At 35.7% G+C, this 23,896-nt stretch overlaps 3 protein-coding genes across 4 annotated transcripts in view; 1 reads left to right on the top strand and 2 right to left on the bottom strand.

Moving 5' to 3' along the window:
- The window catches only part of LOC120629801 (max dimerization protein 1-like), a 440,856-nt gene extending 429,135 nt beyond the window's left edge, over positions 1–11,721 (bottom strand). The window contains exons 1-3 of one of the 2 annotated variants that reach the window (XM_039898853.1): positions 11,547–11,721; positions 11,322–11,430; positions 11,183–11,212 (exon numbers count right to left, since the gene is read on the bottom strand). In XM_039898853.1, coding sequence (XP_039754787.1) covers positions 11,183–11,212; positions 11,322–11,430; positions 11,547–11,601 — 194 coding nt within the window. In that variant the 5' untranslated portion in view covers positions 11,602–11,721. The remainder of the gene's footprint in view (positions 1–11,182; positions 11,213–11,321; positions 11,431–11,546) is intronic. The other variant, XM_039898854.1, reaches the window with a different exon arrangement.
- Positions 11,722–12,054: 333 nt separating this feature from the next.
- LOC120630117 (DALR anticodon-binding domain-containing protein 3) lies at positions 12,055–20,563 on the bottom strand. The gene is made up of 6 exons (XM_039899269.1): positions 19,517–20,563; positions 18,772–18,956; positions 17,258–17,391; positions 15,383–15,580; positions 12,175–12,298; positions 12,055–12,086 (listed from the first exon to the last, which is right to left on the bottom strand). Exons 1-6 carry the CDS (start codon positions 20,179–20,181, stop codon positions 12,055–12,057), a joined length of 1,338 nt encoding a protein of 445 aa, XP_039755203.1. The 5' UTR covers positions 20,182–20,563.
- Positions 20,564–21,942: 1,379 nt separating this feature from the next.
- On the top strand, positions 21,943–23,896 carry LOC120629808 (dnaJ homolog subfamily C member 25 homolog). Its single transcript, XM_039898862.1, has one exon. The coding sequence runs from the start codon at positions 22,069–22,071 to the stop codon at positions 23,080–23,082; it is 1,014 nt and encodes a 337-aa protein (XP_039754796.1). The 5' UTR covers positions 21,943–22,068; the 3' UTR covers positions 23,083–23,896.

Raw genomic sequence — 23,896 nt, 5'->3', positions numbered from 1 at the left:
TTCGATTCCCACAACTGGAAAATCTTTGTGTGATGAACATGAATATTCTTCGGTGTAGGGTGTTTATCTGAATTTTATAAGTATTTATGTATATTATTTATAAATAATATTCGTCAGCTATCCTAGTACCCATAACACAAGCTACGCTTACTTAAGGGCTAGATGGCGATGTGTGTATTCTCGTAGTATATTTATTTATTTATCTCAATTGTCACTGTACGCGATTTCGTCTGAGTGGACTTCGCAATTGAGTCCGGAGAGAAATAAAAAAAAAACATGATACTGCTAACACGTTATGACTGCGGGAACTTTTGAATTTTTTCAGATAATATTGAGCCAAACGGTGATAGCTCAGTAGGACTATGACTTCACTTTATGAGGGCCGAGTTCGAATCCCAGCATGCACCTTTGAACGTTTTACGCAATTAAAATATCACTTGCTTCAACGACGGCCGATTGGCGCAGTTTGCAGCGACCCTGCTTTCTGAGTCTAAGGCCGTGGGTTCGATTCCCACAACTGGATAATGTTTGTGTGATGAGCATGAATGTTTTTCAGGGTCTGGGTGTTTATATATATATTCTAAAGTATTTATGTATATTATTCATAAAAATATTCATCAGTCATCTTAGTACCCATAACACAAGCTACGCTTACCTTGGGGCTAGGTGGCGATATGTGTATTGTCGTAGTATATTTATTTATTTATTTATTTATTCAACGGTGAAGGAAAACATCGTGAGGAAACCTCCATGCGTGAGAGTTCTGCATAATATTCTCACAGGTGTGTGGTGTCCACCAATCCACACTGGGTCACCGTGCTGGACTACGGCCTTAATCCCTTTTCGTTGTGGGAGGAGACCCGTGTCCAGGTAATTGGTTGATAAGATGAATGAATGAATGAATGAATACACTTCTATTGTACACCAAAGAAAAAAAGTAGTTACAGAGATATAAATACATATCAAGAGAGTACAATTTGGTGGCCTTATCGCTACATAGCGATTTCTTCCAGGTAACCAATGGCGTAAAAGGCAAAAACATAGAAGATGATGATGATGGAGAGATAAGAGGCCCAACCATGCGACTGGCTGTTGAGCGGCCAAATCAATAGAATAGATTCAATATCACCTTCATGCATAATAACATTAAAAATCGTTTTAGTACGAAATACATTACGTACATACAGTTCGTCGAGAGGTTGCCGGCATTTACCATCAAAGGCGTCGAAATACTGTGTGCCGTCTAGATACAGCAATCGTACGGTACAGGCAGGGAAAGAAATTAATACCTTATTGGCCTATGTAGTAAGGGACCTAGACGATGTCGGCAACCCGTCCAGATAGGTTAACACTGTGATAAGGGCAGGGCGAGGAATTAATACCTAACAGAAGGTATACCAACCTCAGTAGTAACACAGAGTCTCATAACCTATATAAAGTGTCGCGACGCAGTCTATACGCTGTCGGCTTTTACAACAAGATCAAAGGCGTGGTACACCTAGAAGACGAGGTTGCTAAGTAGCTTGCTCTACATTCATCTCACGAAAGAATCGTTATTGTTAAAATACAGATCTTGAAAAGGAGCAAGTGCTGAGTTTCTTGACGGAATCTTCTTTGTAGAATCTACCTTGCGCACCGATGGTAGAGTCGTGACATATAAGGCCTACTTGAAGAAAATGAATGTTTTTTTCACTAACGTGCGCCTATTGGATGGAAGCTGGCGTTTATTTGCGGAACTCTACTCCATACTCACTTTGAGTACACTGCCGAAGATCTGTTAGGTGTGATGAAAAATTATAAATTGCACCGTACAATTTCTCGTGCTTTTGGCGGAGTATAGCAAATAAAGCTTAACGTTCATTGTACAGTGTGCGTCTTATTACTGTAATACTACAGAGCAATGAAAAGAAATGTTGATATGTTGCTATCAACAAGCGGGACCGGTTTGCCTTGACTTTTGGCGCGCAAAGCCCGGCCGGCTTGGACTTTGGCGATGCCGCTTGTATTGATACTCGCGATCAGACTGGCCAAGTAATTTAGACTTTCTAGGATATTCCCTCACGAGTGACTTTTTCCGTCGTACAACAATCAATCTGTCCAAAGTCTACTAACTCCCGGCAAAGTTTGTAGTGGGCTTCTCATCCGGCCGCGGCACGTTTAGAACCCTCGTAGTTTTAGTTTTAAATTAACATATGTAACTTTATCGCCATTATATTACTAGGTACTAAATATTTTTTATGTAATTTACACATCAAACCTATCTGAAATTTTAGTTTCAATATTTGATTGCATGCATTGGTAATAATAGATTGGTGTATAAGAAGCATCCTATATCAAGTACAAGCGGCACGGTGCAGCGAATAAATTAAAATTTTGAATGAATGTTTCTTGTTGCCAATAATATCTCAATTTTGTAACAAGTATATCATTAGTGGCTACTGACATACTTGGTACTTTATTTACGTTGGTATACTCATTATGATTATGACACGTGAAGTGAGTCTGTGTTAGGCATCGTAAAATGTAATCTGCTTGTACTTAGTAGCTTATCTTTACATTAAAATTAATACAAAAATATTATGGGCTTAACTATTATTATACCCCAATGACAAAGTAGTACCATTTTGATAATAATTATTAGTGAACAGTTGTTTTTGAGAATGTTTCTGATCATCAAGAAGTTATTTTTCGTAGAATAATTTATATTTATATTAATCGCCCAAATTCCGGGTACCAAACTCGAAAATTCCGGAACCGGACGTTTCGTGGTCCGCAGCGTGGAAAGCCTACTCGAAGCAGTCTCGCAGTCGAAATCGCAAGTGAACGGATTGGATCGCGTCCGTGGTTTGCAGCGGCCTTGCTGTTTTTTCGCGCCACAATATTTGGCTGCTTGCGTACCCGGTGGAGTGGTGACGTAACCCGGTTAGGTGATTGTGTAAAACGATAGTAACTTCACTGGCGGGAAGATTACCAAATTAATTTATTACAGACTCGCTTTTACCCGGTACTTCGTCTGCGTTTAAAAGATTTTTACCCGTGGGATTCCTAGAATAAGAACCTCTGTCCTTTCAACAAATTCTATGCAAAAATAGAGTTGACTGGCTGCTTCGTTAAAGCGTGATGGACGGACAACCAAACAAACACGCGAACAAACTCAAACGCTGGAGAGGAGCGCCACTGTCAAGCTTCTGCTCCGGTTCGAACAAATCGCAGGTCCGGGGCTGCATTAAAGCAGCGTAAGACTGCAGCTCAAACCAACATTACTTTAATACTGTTAATATTGTATACAAGCTACTAAAAATACGTGGCTAGTCAGTTTTTTTTGTTTAAGTGCATTAATATTGTTCTATCTTTCTTTTTAAAATAATTTATACACAATAAGTATGGGCCCCATAAGAAGACTCAGAGTCACTCAGCGGGATATGGAGAGAGCTTTGCTCGGAGTATCTCTACGCGATCAAATCAGAAATGTGGAGATTCGTAGAAGAAAAAGAAATACCGACATAGCTCAAAACATAGTTCTTTAGTGCTGGAATGGCAGCCCCGAACTGGTAAGACATTTTCATTACGTGTTATAGTGTCCATCTTCATTTAGCGTCGCGTCGAATTGAATAGTTATGAAGCAACTTGTACCTATAAGTTAAATCATATGTGTTTCTAATACCTTACTCTATTACCATATGTCAATGTATTATATGTGATTATGTTGGTGGTGCTTTGAAGAAATAAATAAATACAACCCAATCAGCATATTATGTAAAGTTAAGACTCAATTAATTAGGTTTGCATTAAAAGGTCGCGTAAGCAACGAGAAGCATATAACGATAAAACAAAACAAAACTCGTGATAAGAGGACTGATTAACTGTCTAGTATAAAACAAACAATAATATCAACACTCGTGACACAAAAACGCATACTTAGGTATTAAGGCCGACCGATAGCCAATACAAGCTGAACTAACTACTGCAAGTTGCTGATATAATATCCATATTCCATACTAATATTGTAATTTCGAATGTTGTTGTTTGTTTATCACCTACTTTTGGCTTAACCGCTGCACCGATCTTGATGAAATTCGGCACTTAAACTCCATTTTTTCTTTCATAAGTAATAATCGTTAAATTACTTTTAAGACTAAGGATCGTTTTGTAAATATGAAAAAAATTATAAAATATATATTGCTAAAGAATATCGCCTTTGTGCATATGTGTATTATCGTTTTTTTTTTTGTTAACCTGGCCTTCTATTTGTATGTGCAATAAAGACTTCTTCTTCTTCTTCTTCTTCTTCTCCTCTTTTTACTTTATATATTTTTATTTATTTCAGCAAGTTAGTTTTTGTTGTTCTACTTTTACCTCCTGCCTTACAATTCACATGAGATTTTTTAAACTTCTGAGACTAATTTCATGAAGCGTTATATCCGTTATTATAAACATTTTTATACCCCATGGGCTTCGTACTTTCTATCCAACTAGCCTTGTATATACTCGTATATCAACAAGCCTATAAAATATTCGATAGATGCAGGCGTTACTTTGCGGAAATCCATTATATATTAGGAAAATTAAGCTTAATTTGCTACAGTCCACGAAAAGCCGGAGAATCTGTATGGTGGAGAATCTATATAATTTCTTCAATGCTTTTACTCATTATAAATATAAATTACACCAAACAGATTCTGTTGCTTTTCGCAGAGTATTTAACAAAGCATATAATATTTAATATAAATATTCATAAAATAAATCATACATAATTATTTGTTAGCATTATTGTGCCTAGAATGTACATAGGCTAGTATTGTAATACTAGCCTAGGTTTATTCTAAGGAACTGCGTATCTGCTTAAGGTAGCTATATCAACGGTCGGGAGTGTTTACGACGAAACCCCGCCTGTCATCTCGTCCAACACAGCTCCAGTGTCTGCTATATTGTTTGAAACTTGTTTATCATAAGCTTATAAATTCCGGGGCGCGGGGGCGGACGGGGCGGACTGGGGCGAAAGGGGGGTATGCCCGTCTTGATTACTGCCATTGTCTTCGGAATCCACGTTTCCTTCACTAGTGCTTTTGTCCCGTCGCCCGCTGTTAATTGAAGGAATAGAAAATCTTTTTTTTTTGTACATCTTGGACCCAAAGCTGCAACTAGATAGATCATATTTGTTGGTTGGTGAATACGTTAAGCCGACATTGCTGAGCTAGTTGCGGAGCTGAAGGGGCGATGGGCGGGGCAGTTACATGGGAGTACTGGAGAGAGATGGGTCCCAAAGAGCTGGAGTGCCTTAAGAAACCTTGCCCAGCAAGAAATTTAGCAAATTGCTCTTTAACAGCATCATTTTACAGTGTACAATGAAAAATATATATAATCAATTTTTTATCTTGTGAGAGATGAGAGCGGAGCCTGCTTCCACCTTACAAGCAGTCGTTAAGAAATTCATCAATCGTATAGTAACCACGATTTATAAGATGTGTTTTAACACATTGCTTTAACTTATGCATTGGCAGGTCCAAAATTACCTTGGGAATCAGATAATACCTAAAGGACGAGAGGAAGTTGGACAAGGTAACCTTAGTGTTACCAAAAATAGCATGCATTATCTTGCATGTTAACAAATTCGCGTCTAGTTACCTAGGGTTACTACGATTCCGGTTTACACAGGATATGTCTCGTATTTTTAAGCTGATAATTACTGTTTTTTTTTTCAAATTTATTTCATCATATTTTTTTCTTTACATATTTAATCATTAATTTATTGACAGTATCATCCTTTTTGACATGCGAGATTTCGGCCGAGATACTAAAAATAGGAAATTCGTACCTATATTTGTGTGCAAAAATTATACATTATACATGTAATACACAAAATGGTTACGCATAAGGACTTTACACTGATATGATACGATTGATATGTTGATTCCCACTTAAATGTCAGAATTTTTATTGTTTTCAGAAATGGTAAAAAAACAAAACACCAATACCCTCTTTGGCTTATCGGTCAAAGACAATAGTTAGTTAGTTTTTGAGTGAAGGTAGGTAATTAACACACCACATGATTACATGCAGTCTTTTAATAAGATTTTATGTTCTACCTGTTTACATTTTTTACCACATTTAAGTCGTTAGTTAATGATAACTGTTTTAAATGATACTAAAAACGCAATAATCAATAATTATTGGGCTATTACATTACATAAATAATATTATATTTTGCCCAGTTTTCCTCCTGGTTTAAACCATTAAAATTAAGGCGAATAATCTAATTTTATAGGTAGTCTTATTATGTAAACTATATTTTCTTTACTATTAAGAGTAAAGTATGTTTAAAAATTTTGGAAAAAAAATAATAATTGTGCTATAATAATAAACAAATAGATTCATCTTCTCGGGAATCCAAAAATACAAGGAAAGTCAAGCGTATTTATGAGAGTTCGATTGGATATAGTGTCATTATCGTATCGCAAAATAGTAGAGAAACAACGTTTTTTTGAAAAAAAAAAAAACCTAAGACGATTGCAAAAGACCGTATATTTAGAAACTTTATAACTTTTTCGGTATCCACAATAATCCAATGTCGTTTTGGTGGTATTCATTTAACTAGTAAAATGTCCTAATTTTATACATAATTAATGTTTTATAAGACAGAGAAGAAGTTGTCAATTAAACATACATATATGCAGACTTAACGTTTCATAAGTGCTTAGAGAGTAAGCCTAGCTTAAAATAATTAATTTCGAATATTGTATTTCATTAATATGTGGCAATACAACCTGTTAAATCAATTTTGAAGTTAATTATTTCTATTTAATAGAAATAAATTAGATTCAAATCTGGTAAATCGGATGGCACATTTGAGCGGTGTGTCATTTATTGCATAATTTCCTAAACGCATGGAATACGCCGCGTCAGCTGTGTTCACGTTACCGAGTTACATAAAACGATGAGGTAATTTTGTATCTACCGTACAACTGTAAACTGACTGCTATTAAAATAAGTTGAATTATATAATGACTCAGTAAACTCTTGGAGTTATCTTTACCGATTTAGTATGGCCGGTACAAACATAATATTGTCTTTAAATACCCATACAGTAGGCCTGCTTGAAATAAATTCATTTATATTTAGTTTGAATCAATGTGCTTGATTTGACTTAATGTGCAAATTAAAATGACATTAAATATCAATCAGGTAATCAAGTTATCAATTGTAACATGCTTATTTTAATCTTCATAATTTGGGCTTATGTATCGATTTGCACTTAACGACAGTCGACAATCATGGCTGAAAAAAACTGATAAGAGGAAGATGCCTATTCACTCTTGTCTAAAGGTAAATGAGGCAGAAAAATAGAAAGAACGAACGAAGGGTTTAAACATCTTAGCGATTTGTATCGAAGACGCGAACGAAAAGTTTCGTGAGAGTCAAATGGATGCTAACCGCAAAGCAGTCTTTCGAGGTGTTTCCAGATGCTGTTTTAATAACTTAAGAAAGAATAAGTATTTACAGCTTTACTGCTATATTTTCTACTCTGCCTTAGGTATTTTGGACATGTAGGAATGTGTTTGGTATGGGTTTCTGTAAGGACCTGGTTACTGAAAGCGAGTTTAACGTTATAGTAAGATAAATCGATACAAAATACGTGTTGATAACTTGCTACACGAGTGGCAACAGAAATGGTGCAGGCTTAAATTTTAACTGGAATTAGTAGATACCAACAATTTACTAATACAAACGTTTGAAAATCTGAAACTGGATCAAAATATCGACAGCCCAAAGCATCGACCGAACACCCTGACAGACAATGCACAACGGAGGGCGTCAGCCGCCGGTATTCAATTACTACGTGAATTGACAGGCCGCCGGATCCGGTGTGTATTGTCTAAGATATAGTATGGTTAGACATACACAATGTATAATGCATTTGTTGCTGTTATTACGCAATTATTAAGTTAAAAACAGAAAGAAAAAAACTAAATAAACTTATTTTCTTCACTCAAAAGTTTACTATTAATGGAACAGTGAGTGAATGAGTGAGTGCTGTTATCTCCAAACATCTTCGTCATATCTGTACCAAAATGTTTAATGTAATAAATTCAAAAGTAAAATTCAACTACCGGGAAATTTAAATTTTGCAAGAAAACCAAATTTTGGGTTTTTATGTGGCACATAAAAAAATCTAAAACCCTGTTAAATGAGTAAAGACTAACATTTTTTGTTTCAAAACAAAGATCTTATGTTTCTCTAATAGGCGCGGTCGATGGCCTTCCTTCTTGGAATTAAATGATTCTTAACTTACGAATTTGTTGATTTGGACAGTAGAAAATCTGCAAAATTTATCCCAATTGTCGATTATGAAAAGATTGAACAATCAACCTATAAAATTGGCCCTTAGTGTTGTAACTTGTAAGTGAACCAAATAAATAAAATATAGCAATACACCGAGTGACGTAACCTAACAGACTGCCAAATAGGTTACTCCGAGCTGTCATCGGTATCATTACGATCTGCATTCATTCCCTTCGCACGAGGCTCTGCAAGGTCACCAGCGACGCAGCCCGACCGCACTACCACGAAACCGAATACGTCAAAAACCTACTAAATAAGTTTTTCAAAGCCTAATTGGCTATAATCTGCGTAACCTAGGGTCACCGCTTATTTTCTTTAAACTTTAAAAGTTAAAAGTTGCCCTTCTTACTTCGAATGAATACTGCGTAATACTGTTCCTGGAATCAGGGAATTCAACAAAGGTGAATTATAAAGTGGAATTAAAATTGTATGTTACACCCTCTCACAAACTTCATGCGCAATCTATACCTCTCACAGGTAAGAACAGTACGCGAAATAATAACATTGTAACGACGTTTATACATCTTCACATAACGCACGCCCAGTTGACGTCCCAAAATTATACTAAGTAAAACGTGAGATTTAAAACCAAGCCATCAAACGTGAGCGTCGAATAAAAAGAAATCATCCAACCCTTTACACGGGTAGCGGAGGTTTGCCAAGGTCATCAGCAACGCGTGTCGCTTGCCGCATGTTCTGCAGCGAATCGGATTCATAAGCTTAGATATTATAAAGTGGGTGAAATCTATTTAATTTTTTTTTTGCACGTGGCTGATTTCAGTAAAGTTTCGAACTTTCTCTACCATTATAGTTTATTATTAATAAGTCTACACATACATTATCAGGTGATGGAGATAATTTAAACGTATCCGTTAACTTGAAACTAAATTTACGAGGCTTCCAAACGTGTTGTTCTAGGAAGAAGCCCTCTACAAATTCAGATTTAGATCATAGTTGGAGCAGTATGATTATAAGTTTCGTCTCTCTCCAGAAGTGTTTGGATGTTGCTCTCAAAGAAAAATACAAACTATTCCAATTTTATGGAAATATAGATGACATAAATAAATCGATGAAACAAAGACAAAAGTTTCGTTTCCAGTATCTTTGCATGTTGCTCACGAACAGATATGCAGATAAACTATTACAATTTCATGGAAATATATATAAAAAGATAAAAGACCGCAAAGGAATTGCCTTTTTTACCTTCAGCTTAATTTTACCTTCAGTTCCTCGGTCATATATTTAAAGCTAGGTAGGTCGGTCGTAAATTCGTAATAATGTTATCTAGTTACGTTACAAAAGGCAAGTTTGTAGCAATTTTAATGTTGAAATCTATAAAATAAGAAAGGTGTAATACCTATGATATTTTAACTAATTGGTGTTTGAAATGCTCGGATTGTTATTAAAATTTGTTACAATGCAGGCAATCTGCAACGCAATCTCACCCTTTGCACTAGCCGCACGGGGCTCTACCAAGGTCATTGTGACAAACAGCGGGCAACGTATGCCGTAAATATTGTAGCTAAACCACAACGGTACGCTATAAACACGTATATTACATATTGAAAAATGTATAACAATTCATACATTGGTCAATTTTATAGTTTCAGTGAAAGCAGAAATTTATGGCGCTATCGAAAATGAACAACGATAATTTTCGAGCGTTTTGGTGTCTTCTCCGTTAACTACAAATACTGATAAATGCTATGCACATAATTTCGTTATAAATGAAGATTGTATGACCAAAACCACGAAATTGTCGAGCTCAGTTAACAGTTTTGATAATTTGAAGATTTGTGTTGGAATAGACATTGCAAATGGAAAAAAGTAACTAAATGTAAACTAACTTGGTGACAATGGTATTCATTTATTTAAACATACTAAAGTAGGTATATGAATGAAAACACAAAATGAAATGTGTAATTTCGAAACATTATGAGGTGTAATAATAGCAGTCAGACATTAACAAATCTCGTAACTATGGGTAATCGTTAACTACCTACTTATTGCGTTTATAAAATGTGGAAATTGTATGTGAAAAGTAGAAAGTCTTGAAATATTACACCTTACTGCCAATTCTATGATAGTAATGCACTGTTAATCGACTTACGAATTAATGGAGAAGGTGAGTTGCTTGTTACATTTATAGACTTTAATAAAAAAATTGAAAGGAGCACAAATCATCATATTTTACGAAAAGTAGGAAATGCTTATTATTTTAATTAGTGGCATCAAAGAATATAAGCAGAAGCTCAGAATTTAAGACGTTGTCAATCAGACCGTAGTCTCCAACGATCATAGGTTCGAATAAAAATTGGAAACGCGCAGAACAAATCTACTACAGGTAAATTGTAGTTTTTAACAATTGCACAGTTTATGAGACATGGAAATTCAATGCTATACCTAGTCGAAAGGCTCGAAATCTTACAGTATATTGCTAAGGTCGCATAACACATTGGCGATGGTAAAGCGTCAATTATACCTATTTTAGAAACGTTTAAAATGCGATTTAGAAATCACGACACTTAGACGATTTCTCAAAAAATCTACTATTGACCTTGAAAATAAACAGTAACTTTTTTACTCATATTTTTGCATTACAACTTCTGTTGAGGGACTGTTGATATGAATCTAACTGTTAAATTTATCTTGGAATATTTAAAATCGAAAGTTACACGTTTTTTAGGTTGAACCGATCTAACATTTTTTGATCTAAAGAACATAAATCGCATACGAAAACTTTCAGCGGATTCAATAATCCGAGTTTATATATTACACAGATAAAGCCGGCAAATGGGTATGTTGACAAAAATCTAGGTATAACATAATAGCTAAGACTCACCTGTTCTTTTCCAACTCGTTATGAGTGGTCCTGGAACAGAAAACAGACATTTGTAACTGTCCGCCACTTCACAACAACACTTATCACCACTGATCCATTCACTGAGTTCTCGTTTTCACAACACTGGCACTAGTCTCACCTGCTGCCCTGGGATTTCTTCGTCTTCGGCCGCCTTCCTCCAGCACGCGTCTCCTCGTACGCCGGCAAACTCGACGCGTACCCGTGCTCCGACTCTGCAACGAAAAAAACTGCAATTCCGTCAAAATCAGCTGATTATGGCAACGCAAAAATAGAACGGGAGCCATGTTGACGTGTGCGAGCAGTACACCCGATTGACAATTCAAACAAAGAAAACCCAATTCACCTCTTTCTCGCCTTTCGATGTATTCAGCAGCTTGGATCAGGTCAGCAATACTCATATTTATAAAATCCCGGTTTGACACTGGTTCGACACGAACGTCACACGACTTTATTCGATTAAAAACTATAAATAAAAGTATCAGACACCGCTCCGAGGCTCACGACTGCATTTACCGACGTCAAAAACACACTAGGCGAGTCGGGACGCGAACCGTGCAACGCGCTTCGTAATTTGTCGGTCGCTCTCGCCTCCGCTCGGCCGGCCAATCGGGATCGAGCAGTACCCACAATAAAATACCTGGGTCAATCACGTGAACTTTGTGTTTCCAAACAAAACATTTTTTTTCAATGCGCTTCGCGTAGGGTTCGCAGTATGTGGTGATTCATTTAATTATATTAATATGACAAAGTAAGCTACGAGAATGTTAATTAAGTATTAGTAGTAACGCACATTACAGACTTTGGGCCTTCGAATAATCCATAAATCCAATGTCAAAGCTAGGTGATTACTTTCATCGTGTTATCAAATTATCAGTTATCATTTCTAGATAAGACACATTATAGTTATGTCATATGTTTATTTACTAAATAAAAACGTCGAAAGTGATAGGGATTAGACGAAAAAAAATAACTTATATACATTTGTGAAACGCTTTTAATATTTAATATTCTTAAACATAATTTTAATGTGTTGTTTAATATTGTTAACATGTGAATTCGAGCGTAGAGGACCGGCAGGAGGTGCTGGCGGGGTTCCTTGAACAAAAGAAAAATTAAATCAAATAAAAAAAAAAAAAAAATTAAAGGTAAAACAAGCCTATCAAATCAGGACAAGCCCATATAAATCTTTTATTAATAATTTTTACTTTATAGTGAGGGTATGATAGAAACTATCATAAATTTTTTATTTTAAAATTAGAAGGATTTCAAACTCGGGCTTACTACCCTTGGTTAAATCACTTTATTAAATATTTTTGACATATTTCAGAATTATTTAAGGGATATCGGGCTATGTCATGCAGTAAACAAAAAAAAAATATCACACAGCTAATCGCTGATTGTTTTCATATATAAATACTTGCCTGACTTCGCACGAATTACTTGGTATAGTTTATAACGAGTATGTATATATTGTACATATTTTGTTTGCAAATAAAAACAATGTTTTGAAAAAATATATCGTAGGATAATTAGACATACTTAAAATTTAGTTACGCAGAAATTCAAAGCACTGAATTGAATTCGAAAGAAAATGTTTTAAATCTGTCAAATCTGACAAATCTTTTTTTCTCTAGCACAATTGCTTGGAATATAGCTTTTTAAATTTGCTGGGGGTAAAATATGGATTTGTATATATATGGAAAGTTTATATGGAAATTCATAATTTATTTGGAAATTGAAACGTCTGGAAATTGAACTCAGAATCTCTAGAGAAATCGCAATGCTCGCAGTGCTGTACCAAAAATAGTTAACATTAAGGACTATTCCTAAACCTTAGAAAATTATGGTTACCCTGGTCATAAAATTAAAGGACAATATTTAATATCTTATGTATATGTATATGTATATGTTTGTTTGTTCGTGCGTTTGATTGTAAGCACTTCTAGAAATTTTAGAAATAAATAAAAATTGAAACCAGCCGCATTTTTCGCATGTATTTTCTGTCTGTATTCTTTATACACCGGACATCATACTTTAAAATTCAATTTTTAAAATTTTTCAATCCATAATTTAATAGTCAAAATTATTTGCTCCGGACATCGAAATCGGACACCTTTGCTATCACCTAAATCTGACGTCAACAATCTTCATCATCATCCTATTACCGGCCCACTACGGGCACGGGTCTCGTCCACCACGCTGGCAAAATGTGGATTGGTGGACATTATGGAAAATTCTCAGGCATGCATTTATCCTCACGATGTTTTCCTTTACCTTTGAAGCCAGTGATATATTCCTTGCTTAAAACGCACAGAGCCTAGAAATGTTAGAGCTGCGTGCTGGGATTCAAACTGGCCTCCCCGAAAGTAAAATCTAAATCATACACACTGGGCTATCACCGCTTCCGAGTATATATTGAGTGAAAATTAGTTAGAATACAATCATTTAAAAAAAATCAATAAAAAAAAATACCTTAATAGGGCCCCACTGGTAGGCATGACGGCATAAGAAGGCGTCATGCCGTTTTCGTGCCGGCTAATGAGATAGTTATACTTCCAAGGTGAGCCAATAGGTGATAAACTTAAAAAAGTGCTATTTTTGTATAAACGTTGTCCATTTTTAGTAAATTTAGGTATAAGTTTCTAAACACATACATAATTAATAAATATACCTACTACGACGATAAACACAACGCCATCTAGCCCCAAAAAAAGCGTATCTTGTTTTCATGGGTACTAAGACGACTGATGAATATTCTTATGAATAATATACATAAATACTTATTATATACAAATAAACAACCAGACACTGAAAAACATTCACGTTCATCACACAAACATTTTCCAATTGTGGGAATCGAACCCGCGGCCTTGGACTCAGAAAGCGGGGTCGCTGCCCACTGCGCCAGTCGGCCGTCGTCTAATAACTGAAAATCTATTTTTACGCCGGTTAAACAGCAGCCGATGTCACGGTACTATTCTATGGGAATGTGTTCGTAGAACGACATCGACAGCCTTTCTTCAAATTTCTATGTACGGGAGCTAAGGTGATACGCTCGGCCGAACCAATAGGAAGATCTTCCTCCGTGCGGATGAAAGTCCATCCAATCATCTTTGATAGTTGTATATATGGTAAAATTTTGTTAACACTTCGTTAGCGCGATACAAGATCTTTGTGGCGCCATCTATTTTGGTAATGTGGAGACCGCTACATATCTATTATAAAGGCTCATTCTAACAATTTATTTTGTTCAAAAAACAGAAATAAATCCCGCAGGGTGTTTACGTACCTCGCGACAGGCGTAAATCTTGCAATCACTGCTGTCAAACGTCACTTTTCCATACAATAAATAAACAAAAGTGACGTTTGACAGCAGTGATTGCAAGATTTACGCCTGTCGCTAGCCTGTCGCGAGATACCTAACACCCCTGCCGTCCTATCTTCCCCCACGAGCGCCCGTGCCCCAGATGCTGTGTATTTTATTAGTTAGAAGTTAGCCCTTCACTGCAATCTCACCTGTTGGAAGTGGTGGTGCAGTCCAAGATGGTAACGGGCTAACCTGTTAGCGTTATGGGAGTTATATTAAACCCATACACTAATCGGTTACTACGCGACATCTTACCGTAACGCTAAATGGCTTAGCGGCACGTATTTGTCAGTAGGGTGGTAACTAGCCATAGGCCGTAGACTTCCAACCACAAAAAAATGTGCTGTGTTGCTGTGTGTTTAATTCTTAAGGAAATTTGTATAGATATATTTGTATAGATATATACACTTATAGTATATAGATATATATACTTTGTTTACACGAGAGTTTCTTATTACACAAGACATTTAATACCTAATATTTTAATGTCTAAATATATAAAGCACAGAATTAAGAATATACAGAAACCGTGTACACGTCTAATTTTGAAGCATCAAAAACCTTTAGTAGTTTTTCTAGTACAGGTGGTGAATCACTTCATTCGATTTAGCAGTTGAGTTAATTCCCCGTTAATGTTCTAAACGTTTACGATAAAATGGGAGAAGTTTGTGAGCTAGCAACATTCCACGGGTGTGATGTGGGACGTGCGCGGGTCGTTTACACTGTTTTTTGGACACAATGCACGCTATAATCGCTGAATGAGGGTTCTGTATGTTTTTAGTTCTGAGTTATAAAGTTAAGTTCAAACTCACTGTTAAAATCCTCACTCTTCGGTAGTACTGACTGAACCGTTTCACCATGTTGCTGAGGAACTTGCAAATGAGATGCGGTCGGAACTCATGAACTCTGTCGTCATGTCGTCGCACCAACGTACTTTCGTCCACACAAACGCTACTGTCCAGAAGCGATGGAAGGCCCATAATGTACGTAAATATCAGCGACCATTCATCCTGCGAACAAATTCATGTATTTATTGATGTGAGAGTTGACGCCGGGGGCCCAAATCTGCTTATGCAGTAGGATATTTGACGTGTTATTCTTAAAGTATATAATTTTTATTATTATTTCACATCACAAAACTTTTATTCTATGTTAATTCTAGCTTCTGCCCGCGACTTTGTCTGCGTGGACTTCAGAAGCTTCGCTCGTTAACAATTTTTAATCTTAACACGGGAACTAATTGAGAGATCGGTATAGAAAGTACATGTCCTTTTCTATAGCATAGGTGACATGCGTACCGAATTTCAAAGCTGTCCCGCGGCTTAGCTCGTAAACAATTTTAAATTTTCTCTCCGGAACTACTTCGGGATAAAAGGTAGCCTATGTTTTTTTCCATGTCAAAGGCTTTCACGTGCTTGCCAAATTTCATCCTTTTTTTTTTGTCGCAGTGGAAAAGCTTTATGGCTACCTCTGTCCTTTTGGGCAGGACCGAGGTTATGTGGGACTCGTTTACCCGAACTAAAAACCACCACCCTCCCGTTGGCTTTATTGGACGTCCGGGGAACCCGTTGTATACTTCCCAGACGTCTACCAACAACCCCAACCGATTGCCAGGGCTGCTACGCTAATGCCAAATTTCATCCTACGAATTGAATCGAAATTGTGGACCCTTTCACATTTATCATATTAGTAGGATAGCAGGATTATGAAGCGGTCATAGCCCAGTGGAAATGACTTCGACTTTGCTTTCGGGGGGCCGATTACGAATCCCAGCAAGCACCAGTAACTTTTCTAATAAGTAATGTGCGTTTCAAGCAACTAAAATATAATTTGCATCACGGAAAACATCAAATTCAAATTCAAAATTCATTTATTTCAAGTAGGCCTAATATAAGCACTTTTGAAACGTCAAGTCTGTCTGTTTGTAGTGATTCTACCACCGGTTCGGAAGGCAGATTCTACCGAGAAGAAGCCGGCAAGAAACTCAGCAGTTGCTCTTTTCCAACATCAACAATTTACATTTTGCATTTTAACATTTATTTTTCTATCTTGTGAGAGCTGAAAGCGGAGCCGGATGCTTCCAAGCAACCTTGTCATTAAAAATTCATCAATTGTATAGTAACCTCGCTGTAATAAATGTGTTTTAACAAATTCTTTAAACTTGTGCATGGCATCGTGAGGAAACCTGCATGCCTGAGAGTTCTACATAATGTGTTGTGTGGAGTCCACCAATCCGCACTGGGCCGGCGTGGTTTTTTTTTCAGAGAAAATGGCCGTGGCTAGTAACCACTCTACGGACAAAGACGGTCCCGCCTAGCGATTTACTGTTCCGGTGCGACGTCGCGTAGAAATCGATTAGGGATATGACTACCAGACTCCCTAATAGTTGCATGCCCTGTGAAGTATTGCTTAGTTTATAGTCGATGATTCTCCACTTACCATCAGGTGGGTCATATGCTTTACGGTCATTTAAAACTATGTGGTAGAAAAAATAAACTGAATTTCTTGGGGATCTTTTGAGAGGTATTGGCCGTGGCTAGTTATCAACCGTCTTATGCCAGGGTGAGTTTCGAACTGTCATAGTTTAAGTAAGTATTACAAATCAATTATAAAAGAAACACAGCTGCCTGGGATAGGCTTATTTGAATGAAGAAGTTTTCACTCCAAATTAAATATTGGGAACTTACCTCATCTGTTAATAACGATAAGTCTGTATTTTCTAAACTAGGAAGTGATGGGTAACTTCCTTCAGCAACTTTCTCTTCAAAAGTCCTTATTATGCTTTCCAATCTTGCACCATTGTACAGAATGAAAGCGGCTCCTATAATTATAACACCAGTGTGAATAAATAAATAAATAAATAAATATACTATGACAATACACACATCGCCATCTAGCCCCAAAGTAAGTGTAGCTTGTGTTATGGGTACTAAGATAGCTAATGAATATTTTTATGAATAAAATACACATAAATACTTATAATATACAGATAAACAACCAGGCACTGAAAAACATACATGTTCATCACAGAAGCATTTTCCAGTTGTGGGAATCGAACCCACAGCCTTGGACTCAGAAAGCAGGGTCGCTGCCCACTGCGCAAATCGGCTGTCATCAAAGAATGTCTCCATATACAACATATTTGTGTTCAGGTCTGAAGGGTGTGGTAATTTGAGGCACATAAGGCTTAACACCTACACCTCGGGTGGATAGATACAGGGTAGCATATTGCAGGATGTGTTCCTTGGATGCCCTAAAAAGCATTACTTAGTTTATAGGTAATGGATCTAAAAACCATCTGCTTGCTCCATCAATTATTACTATGAAAAAAACCAAACAAGACACCCATAAGGCTAGGCTGGGTTAGTTAATTTAATTTGGTTGCTTTCGTTAAACTGCATGCAATTATAGTCGAAAAAATGTAATAGGCCCGTTTTGAAATTTGTGCAAGACCATAGAATGTAACTTGGAACGAAACAATAAAATAAAAATAAATTACATACAGTGTTTTAAAGAATACGTAAATTTTTTCGGGACATTAAATAATATGAAAGAATATATCGCGAGTATTCTTTTTGCGCTTACCTTACTTTATAGTAGCATTCAATTTATAACTGTTGCGAAAAGTTTCGAAAAATTTCGAAAACAGTTAAGTTCTCAGTCTTTTTTTTTTATACTATATTATTTTATTTGCGGCTTTGAGATCCAAGCTCATTCTTTGCAGTAGAGATTACTACACAATATTTAATTTCGATATTCAGTAAAAAAAATGGTTACAGCTCTAGTAACCATTTTTTTTACTTTTAACTTTTTAACTATTTTTTTTAGAGTTGATGTATCTGACCAAGCGGCACATGACTGAAGCATCCCCGCGCGCACTGCACAGTTTATTGTTCCTCATCTTGTAAATTTGACTGTGCGCTCGTTTAAGTTTGATATATATTTCTTATTATTACATTAACTTTGGCTCTTCTATTTTGGACATTAATTTAAACATAGTGATTTGACTCGGTTTTTGTGTTTGTTGTTATATAGTACTAACTCTGTTTCAACATGTTGAAAAGTGGACGAACTGAATTGATTTATTGTGCGTATCAAGTACCGAGTCTTATGGTTCCATAACTAGTTATGTTGCGATGACAAATGTCAAAACAGGCCTATTACTATTTTACAACTTTAATAATTTCAAAAATAAATCTACCTTTACTTGAACCTCCAGATGCATCAAACTGTATTTTAACAGGACTAGAACACTTGGTCTGCAAAAGTTCAAATGCCACTGCAGATTCTCCAAGATAAGCTATAAAATCCTTCCATTTCTCCTCAGTTGATACCCTCAAACCATATTTGTGCTGTGCAATAAGAGTTAACTCATCCTGCCTTAGTCTGGAAAAGATAATGATTCTCTCTATAATACATTTGCTCATTAGAAAGTTATTTAATCTTAAAACAGCCTCAATATGAGCCTCCTAGTAGTTTTAAATGGCTCTCTCTCGTGCCCTGCCATCTATGGTGTGCAAAGGCCTTAAGGAAATTATTGGGAATAGGAATTACTTTGTCATGTGATGACCACTTGACAGACAAATCAAGTATATAATTCAAATTCCAAAATTCTTTATTCATGTAGGCCTATCACATCCACTTATGAAGTGTTCATGCATACATATATATTTACATGAGAGCAAAGTTATTCACCAACTTAAACCTAAATCTACGAGGGTTCCATACATGCCCTGGTTTAATAAGAGCCCTAAACAAACATACAAAACCCTTCAGCACCATAAGGTAGTAAGGTAGTGGCTGATTTGACTCTCCTGTTTTAATTACCTAAGAGATGCATGTTTAAATGCCTCTGAAGCGCATATTTTGTGTTTTGATAAGTCCCCTTCAAAAAGGGCAATGCTTGATAATCATAAAGCCTAATTGTTATACGTATAAGATTTTACCTTATATATTCTGATGCAGTTACAGATTTTTCTTTCAAGCAAGTCCTAGCATTAAGTACTGTGCCACAAAATACAGATTGTACATCAAGTGATGCCATATCACTTCCCAAATACTTGTAGCTGGACCTCCATGTCACAACGATGATTAAATTCTGTATTTTAGGGTAAGATCGAATAAGGTATAAGTTTTTCAAAACTTCGCTTGTACATTTCAACCGTAGATATGTTATACAATTAGTATTTATGCAGTAAGGATCGATTTTCACAACTGTAGTATCAGTGCTTATTATTTTTAAAATTTCTGCATGGTTATTTATAGCGCTTTGAAATGCCGCACGAATTGCGCGTTGTCTGTCGAGAAATAAATGTATTCGGTTTTTAACTTCTACAGCTTTCTCTATCCGTATGGGCCAATCTTTTGAAGTTTTGATCAAATCTGCAATATCTTTGTCAACGCATTTCAACAGTGTACCGTCGATACGTTGCAACTGTTCATCGCACAAAAACTCTTGCCACGCCGTCGCAGTGTTGAGAAAACTGAAGTCACCTTGCGTCTGTAACTTAGTGGAGTGTTTCTTCACTAACATGCCCATGGTACATTCTTCCTCGGACACTAAATATTTATAAAGATTCTGCACGAAACTTTGTAAATCGTCTTGTAACATTTTGATTTTAAACGCGCGTGTAGTTTCTTAATAAGACATTGTTTATTTTATATTACGGTGCTCTGAATAATTCATTTAAGAGGACGCGAGAACGAATCCTTTAAAAACTTTCTATTGCGATCAGCAAGTAAAATTTTCTAAAAACTCTCTAATTCCATGGGTCACTGTTGTTCAAACTCACTGCATCAAAACTAAAGCACAAGCCAGCTCCTGCGTCCAAGTTTATGCTTCATGGCTCAATTCAAGTTTCAAATCCAAAAGAACATGGAAGTACACAAAATTATATGTAATCGAAACACTGACTGTAACAATGTGAACAATTTAGAATTGTGAAACACAATGTTAAATGTGACGTGATGGTATGATTATTATGACATTGACAATCATATATTTTGTAACCTATGAATAGCTATGAATAGCGATGAATAGGGATGTACAATGCTTATACCGAGCTCGCTGAAAGTTACTTTTAAACTTTTACCCTCGTGCTCCATTGTGGGTTATGGCACTGTAGGTCTATTATTAGTCTTACACAAACTGTCGAAAATTTATTTTTATTTAGCTATTGAAGGAAAGTTAATTCGCTGGGTTAATAAAAGTGTGTTACTAAAAAAATAAACATAAAGTAGTGTTTTGGTTGCAAAATGAAACTTTTCTTTTTACTATTAATATAATTTAGAATATTATACATAATATAAACTATAGTCGGAAAAATGTAATAGGCCCGTTTTGACATTTGTGCAAGACCATAGAATGTAAGTTGGAACAAAAATGAAAGAAACAAAAAAATAAAAATCAATTACATACAGTGTTTTAAAAAATACGTAAATTTTTTTGGGACGTTAAATAATATGAAAGAATATATCGCGAGTATTCTTTTTGCGCTTTCTTCATAGTATCATGCAATTTATAATTGTTGCGAAACGTTCCAAAAACAGTTACGTTCTCAGTCTTTTTTTTTTTTATAATAGAGCTGTAACCATTTTTTTACTGAATATCGAAATTAAATATTGTGTAGTTATCTTTACTGCAAAGAATGAGCTTGGTTCTCAAAATGGGTTCTAAATAATGAGTCTGAGATGATGTATCTGACCAAGCGGCACATGACTGAAGCGTCCCCGCGCGCACTGCGCAGTTTTTCGTTCCTCATCTTGTAAAGTTGACTGTGCGCTCGTTTAAGTTTGATATATATTGTTTACTATTACGTTAACTATGGCTCTTCTATTTTGGACATTAATTTAAACATAGTGATTTGACTCGATTTTTGTGTTTGTTGTTATATAGTACTAACTCTGTTTCAACATGTTGAAAAGTGGACGTATAATCAACAGCCAGTCACGCGTATTGGTTGTGAAGTTAAAGGAATACTTTGAACGAACGAACACTTTACAATACATAATAATATCAATCAAGTACTGATACAAACTTGAATTGATTTATCGTGAGTATCGAGTACAGAGTCTTATGGTTCCATAACTAGTTACGTCGCGATGACAAGTGTCAAAACGGGCCTATTACATTTTTACGACTATAGCATGTATTATTATTTTTGTCATAACTAATGCGTTTCATACCCTTAGTCATACCTTTTTTCAAACTATTGAATTAAATTGATTAATGTGTACATTAAAATATTACTATTCTTTGTGAGTCAAACTAAAAAATAGTTTCGTAATAGTTTATGTTTTGGCGATTGCTTCATTAGGTTACAATTAGATATCCGAACGCATAAATTAGCTGACGACGACGTGACGTTGACATTCGTTTGTCAAAGTGACAACCAGCCGGACTGAATCCGTAAATTTGTAATATTAAATCAAAATATTTCTACACTAGTCAAATTTTATTGCATTTAATAACTTAGAATATGTGTTAATTAAAGTAAAAATGGCGCGCCTATTTATAAGTTTTGTGTTTATTTGTTTAGTATATCACTTGAATGCGGTCTATGCGCATGATCATCTGCTTGAAGGCATTTATTGCGGTAAAGAAAACTGCTACGATGTCCTGGGTGTTACAAGGGAGGCTACTAAAAATGAAATCGCCAGGAGCTACAGGCAGTTGGCGAAAAGATTTCACCCTGACATGCATCGAGGCGAAAAGGAGAAAAAAGAGGCAGGGGAGAAGTTTAAAGAGATAGCGACTGCTTACGAGATACTTCGCGATGAAGAAGAGAGATCAGACTACGACTACATGTTGGACAACCCTCAGGAGTACTACGCACATTATTATAGGTACTACAGACGCCGTATGGCACCTAAAGTCGACGTAAGAATTGTTGTAGCTGTAACTATTACCATAATTTCTATTATACAGTACTACAGTGCATGGTCAAAATACGATACAGCTATTAAATACTTCATGACAGTCCCCAAGTACAGAAACAGAGCGCTTGAAATTGCCAAAGCAGAAATGACAGAATCTCAAAGTAAAAAAGTCAAGAAAAGTAAGGCTCAGCTAAAAATAGAGCAAGACTTATTAATAAGGCAGGTCATAGAGGAAAAAATGGATATAAAAGGTGGTTATGCAAAACCCGAAATTGTGGACATATTGTGGATACAATTGATTATATTTCCTTACACTCTGGTACGTTACTTTTATTGGCATTTTAGATGGTTGTGGAAGTTTACGATTTTAAAACAACCCTATGGTACTGAGGAGAAACTCCATATAATAAGAAAGTTTATGGAGCTTGGTCAAACACAGTTTGATGCTTTGGAAGATAAGGAAGTACAGAACTTTCTGGATGAAGAGCTTTGGATAAGAGAGAACTATGACGTTTGGAAACAAATGAAAGATGAAGAAACTAAAAAAGCTCTAGCAGAGAACAATAAATACAAACAGTACAGACGGTACCTCAAGCAACACGGTGTTGGACGGATGACCTTTGATGATTCATAATAAAATATATTGTTTTGTTTTGATAACAGTTTATTTATGAAAATGTGTTATGTAAATGTTTAATAATGTGTCTTGTGGAATAAGTTTCTTATGTTTCTTATGAATGGTTCATTCCCACATATCAGTCATACTAGCATGCTTTTCAGCAAGTTATCAGTTCCACAAAAGGATTCTCTTAATCAATATAAACCTATTCACATAAACTTCATTAAGTTCCTAAACTTTTATAGGACGTTTGTGTTGTGACTCTTAACATAAGGTTAAAAAGTGACTGTTGAATATATTTATATAATATTTTACTCTTTATGAAATGAGCCAAGCTAAAATGGCTTTCAGATTTGTATTTTGTATAGACTGGATATGGAGATATATAACAAAATATTATAAACATAAGATAAACTATAACTTTACTATCCTTTTTACTATCTAATTTCTGTGTTTTCCAAAGCTAATAATGAAATTATGATGCTATAAACCAATACTTACCAATTAAAAAGCATTAGTAATGTGACCTATTTGTGACAGTTCAAATCAGTACATTTTGTTTTTGGGCAACAGGATGGGGTGCCTTCCATCCTGGACAAAAATCTTAGCCCATTAATCAGAGTTTAAAATGAAAGCATGGTGAGTCTAATTTTGTCATGAGAGATTTTATTTTTGTTATCTTGATAAAAATTTAATTTTTTCACTTCATAGGGTATGCCAAACCGAAGTGTATTGTATTGTAAATTATAAGTAATACTAAATGTTGTTCAAACAGTATATTGTTATAAAAGGAATGCAATGCAATTAAATAAAACAATTCCATACACAA

The sequence above is a fragment of the Pararge aegeria genome, chromosome 15 (genome assembly GCF_905163445.1).
Source record: "Pararge aegeria chromosome 15, ilParAegt1.1, whole genome shotgun sequence".
NCBI classification, from domain to species: domain Eukaryota; kingdom Metazoa; phylum Arthropoda; class Insecta; order Lepidoptera; family Nymphalidae; genus Pararge; species Pararge aegeria.
The sequence above is the reverse complement of the archived record's forward strand: the minus strand, read 5'-3'. Positions and strand labels throughout refer to the sequence as shown.

What these genes read in the sequence shown, in the direction of transcription:
- LOC120630117 (XM_039899269.1), bottom strand. Translation starts at nt 20,181, where the DNA reads ATGTTACAAGACGATTTACAAAGTTTCGTGCAGAATCTTTATAAATAT. An exon ending in ACTGCATCAGAATATATAAG is followed by an intron (nt 18,957 to 19,516) that starts GTAAAATCTTAT and finishes TATCTTTTCCAG; the next exon opens with ACTAAGGCAGGATGAGTTAA. An exon ending in CGTTTCACAAATGTATATAA is followed by an intron (nt 12,087 to 12,174) that starts GTTATTTTTTTT and finishes TGTCTTATCTAG; the next exon opens with AAATGATAACTGATAATTTG.
- LOC120629808 (XM_039898862.1), top strand. Translation starts at nt 22,069, where the DNA reads ATGGCGCGCCTATTTATAAGTTTTGTGTTTATTTGTTTAGTATATCAC.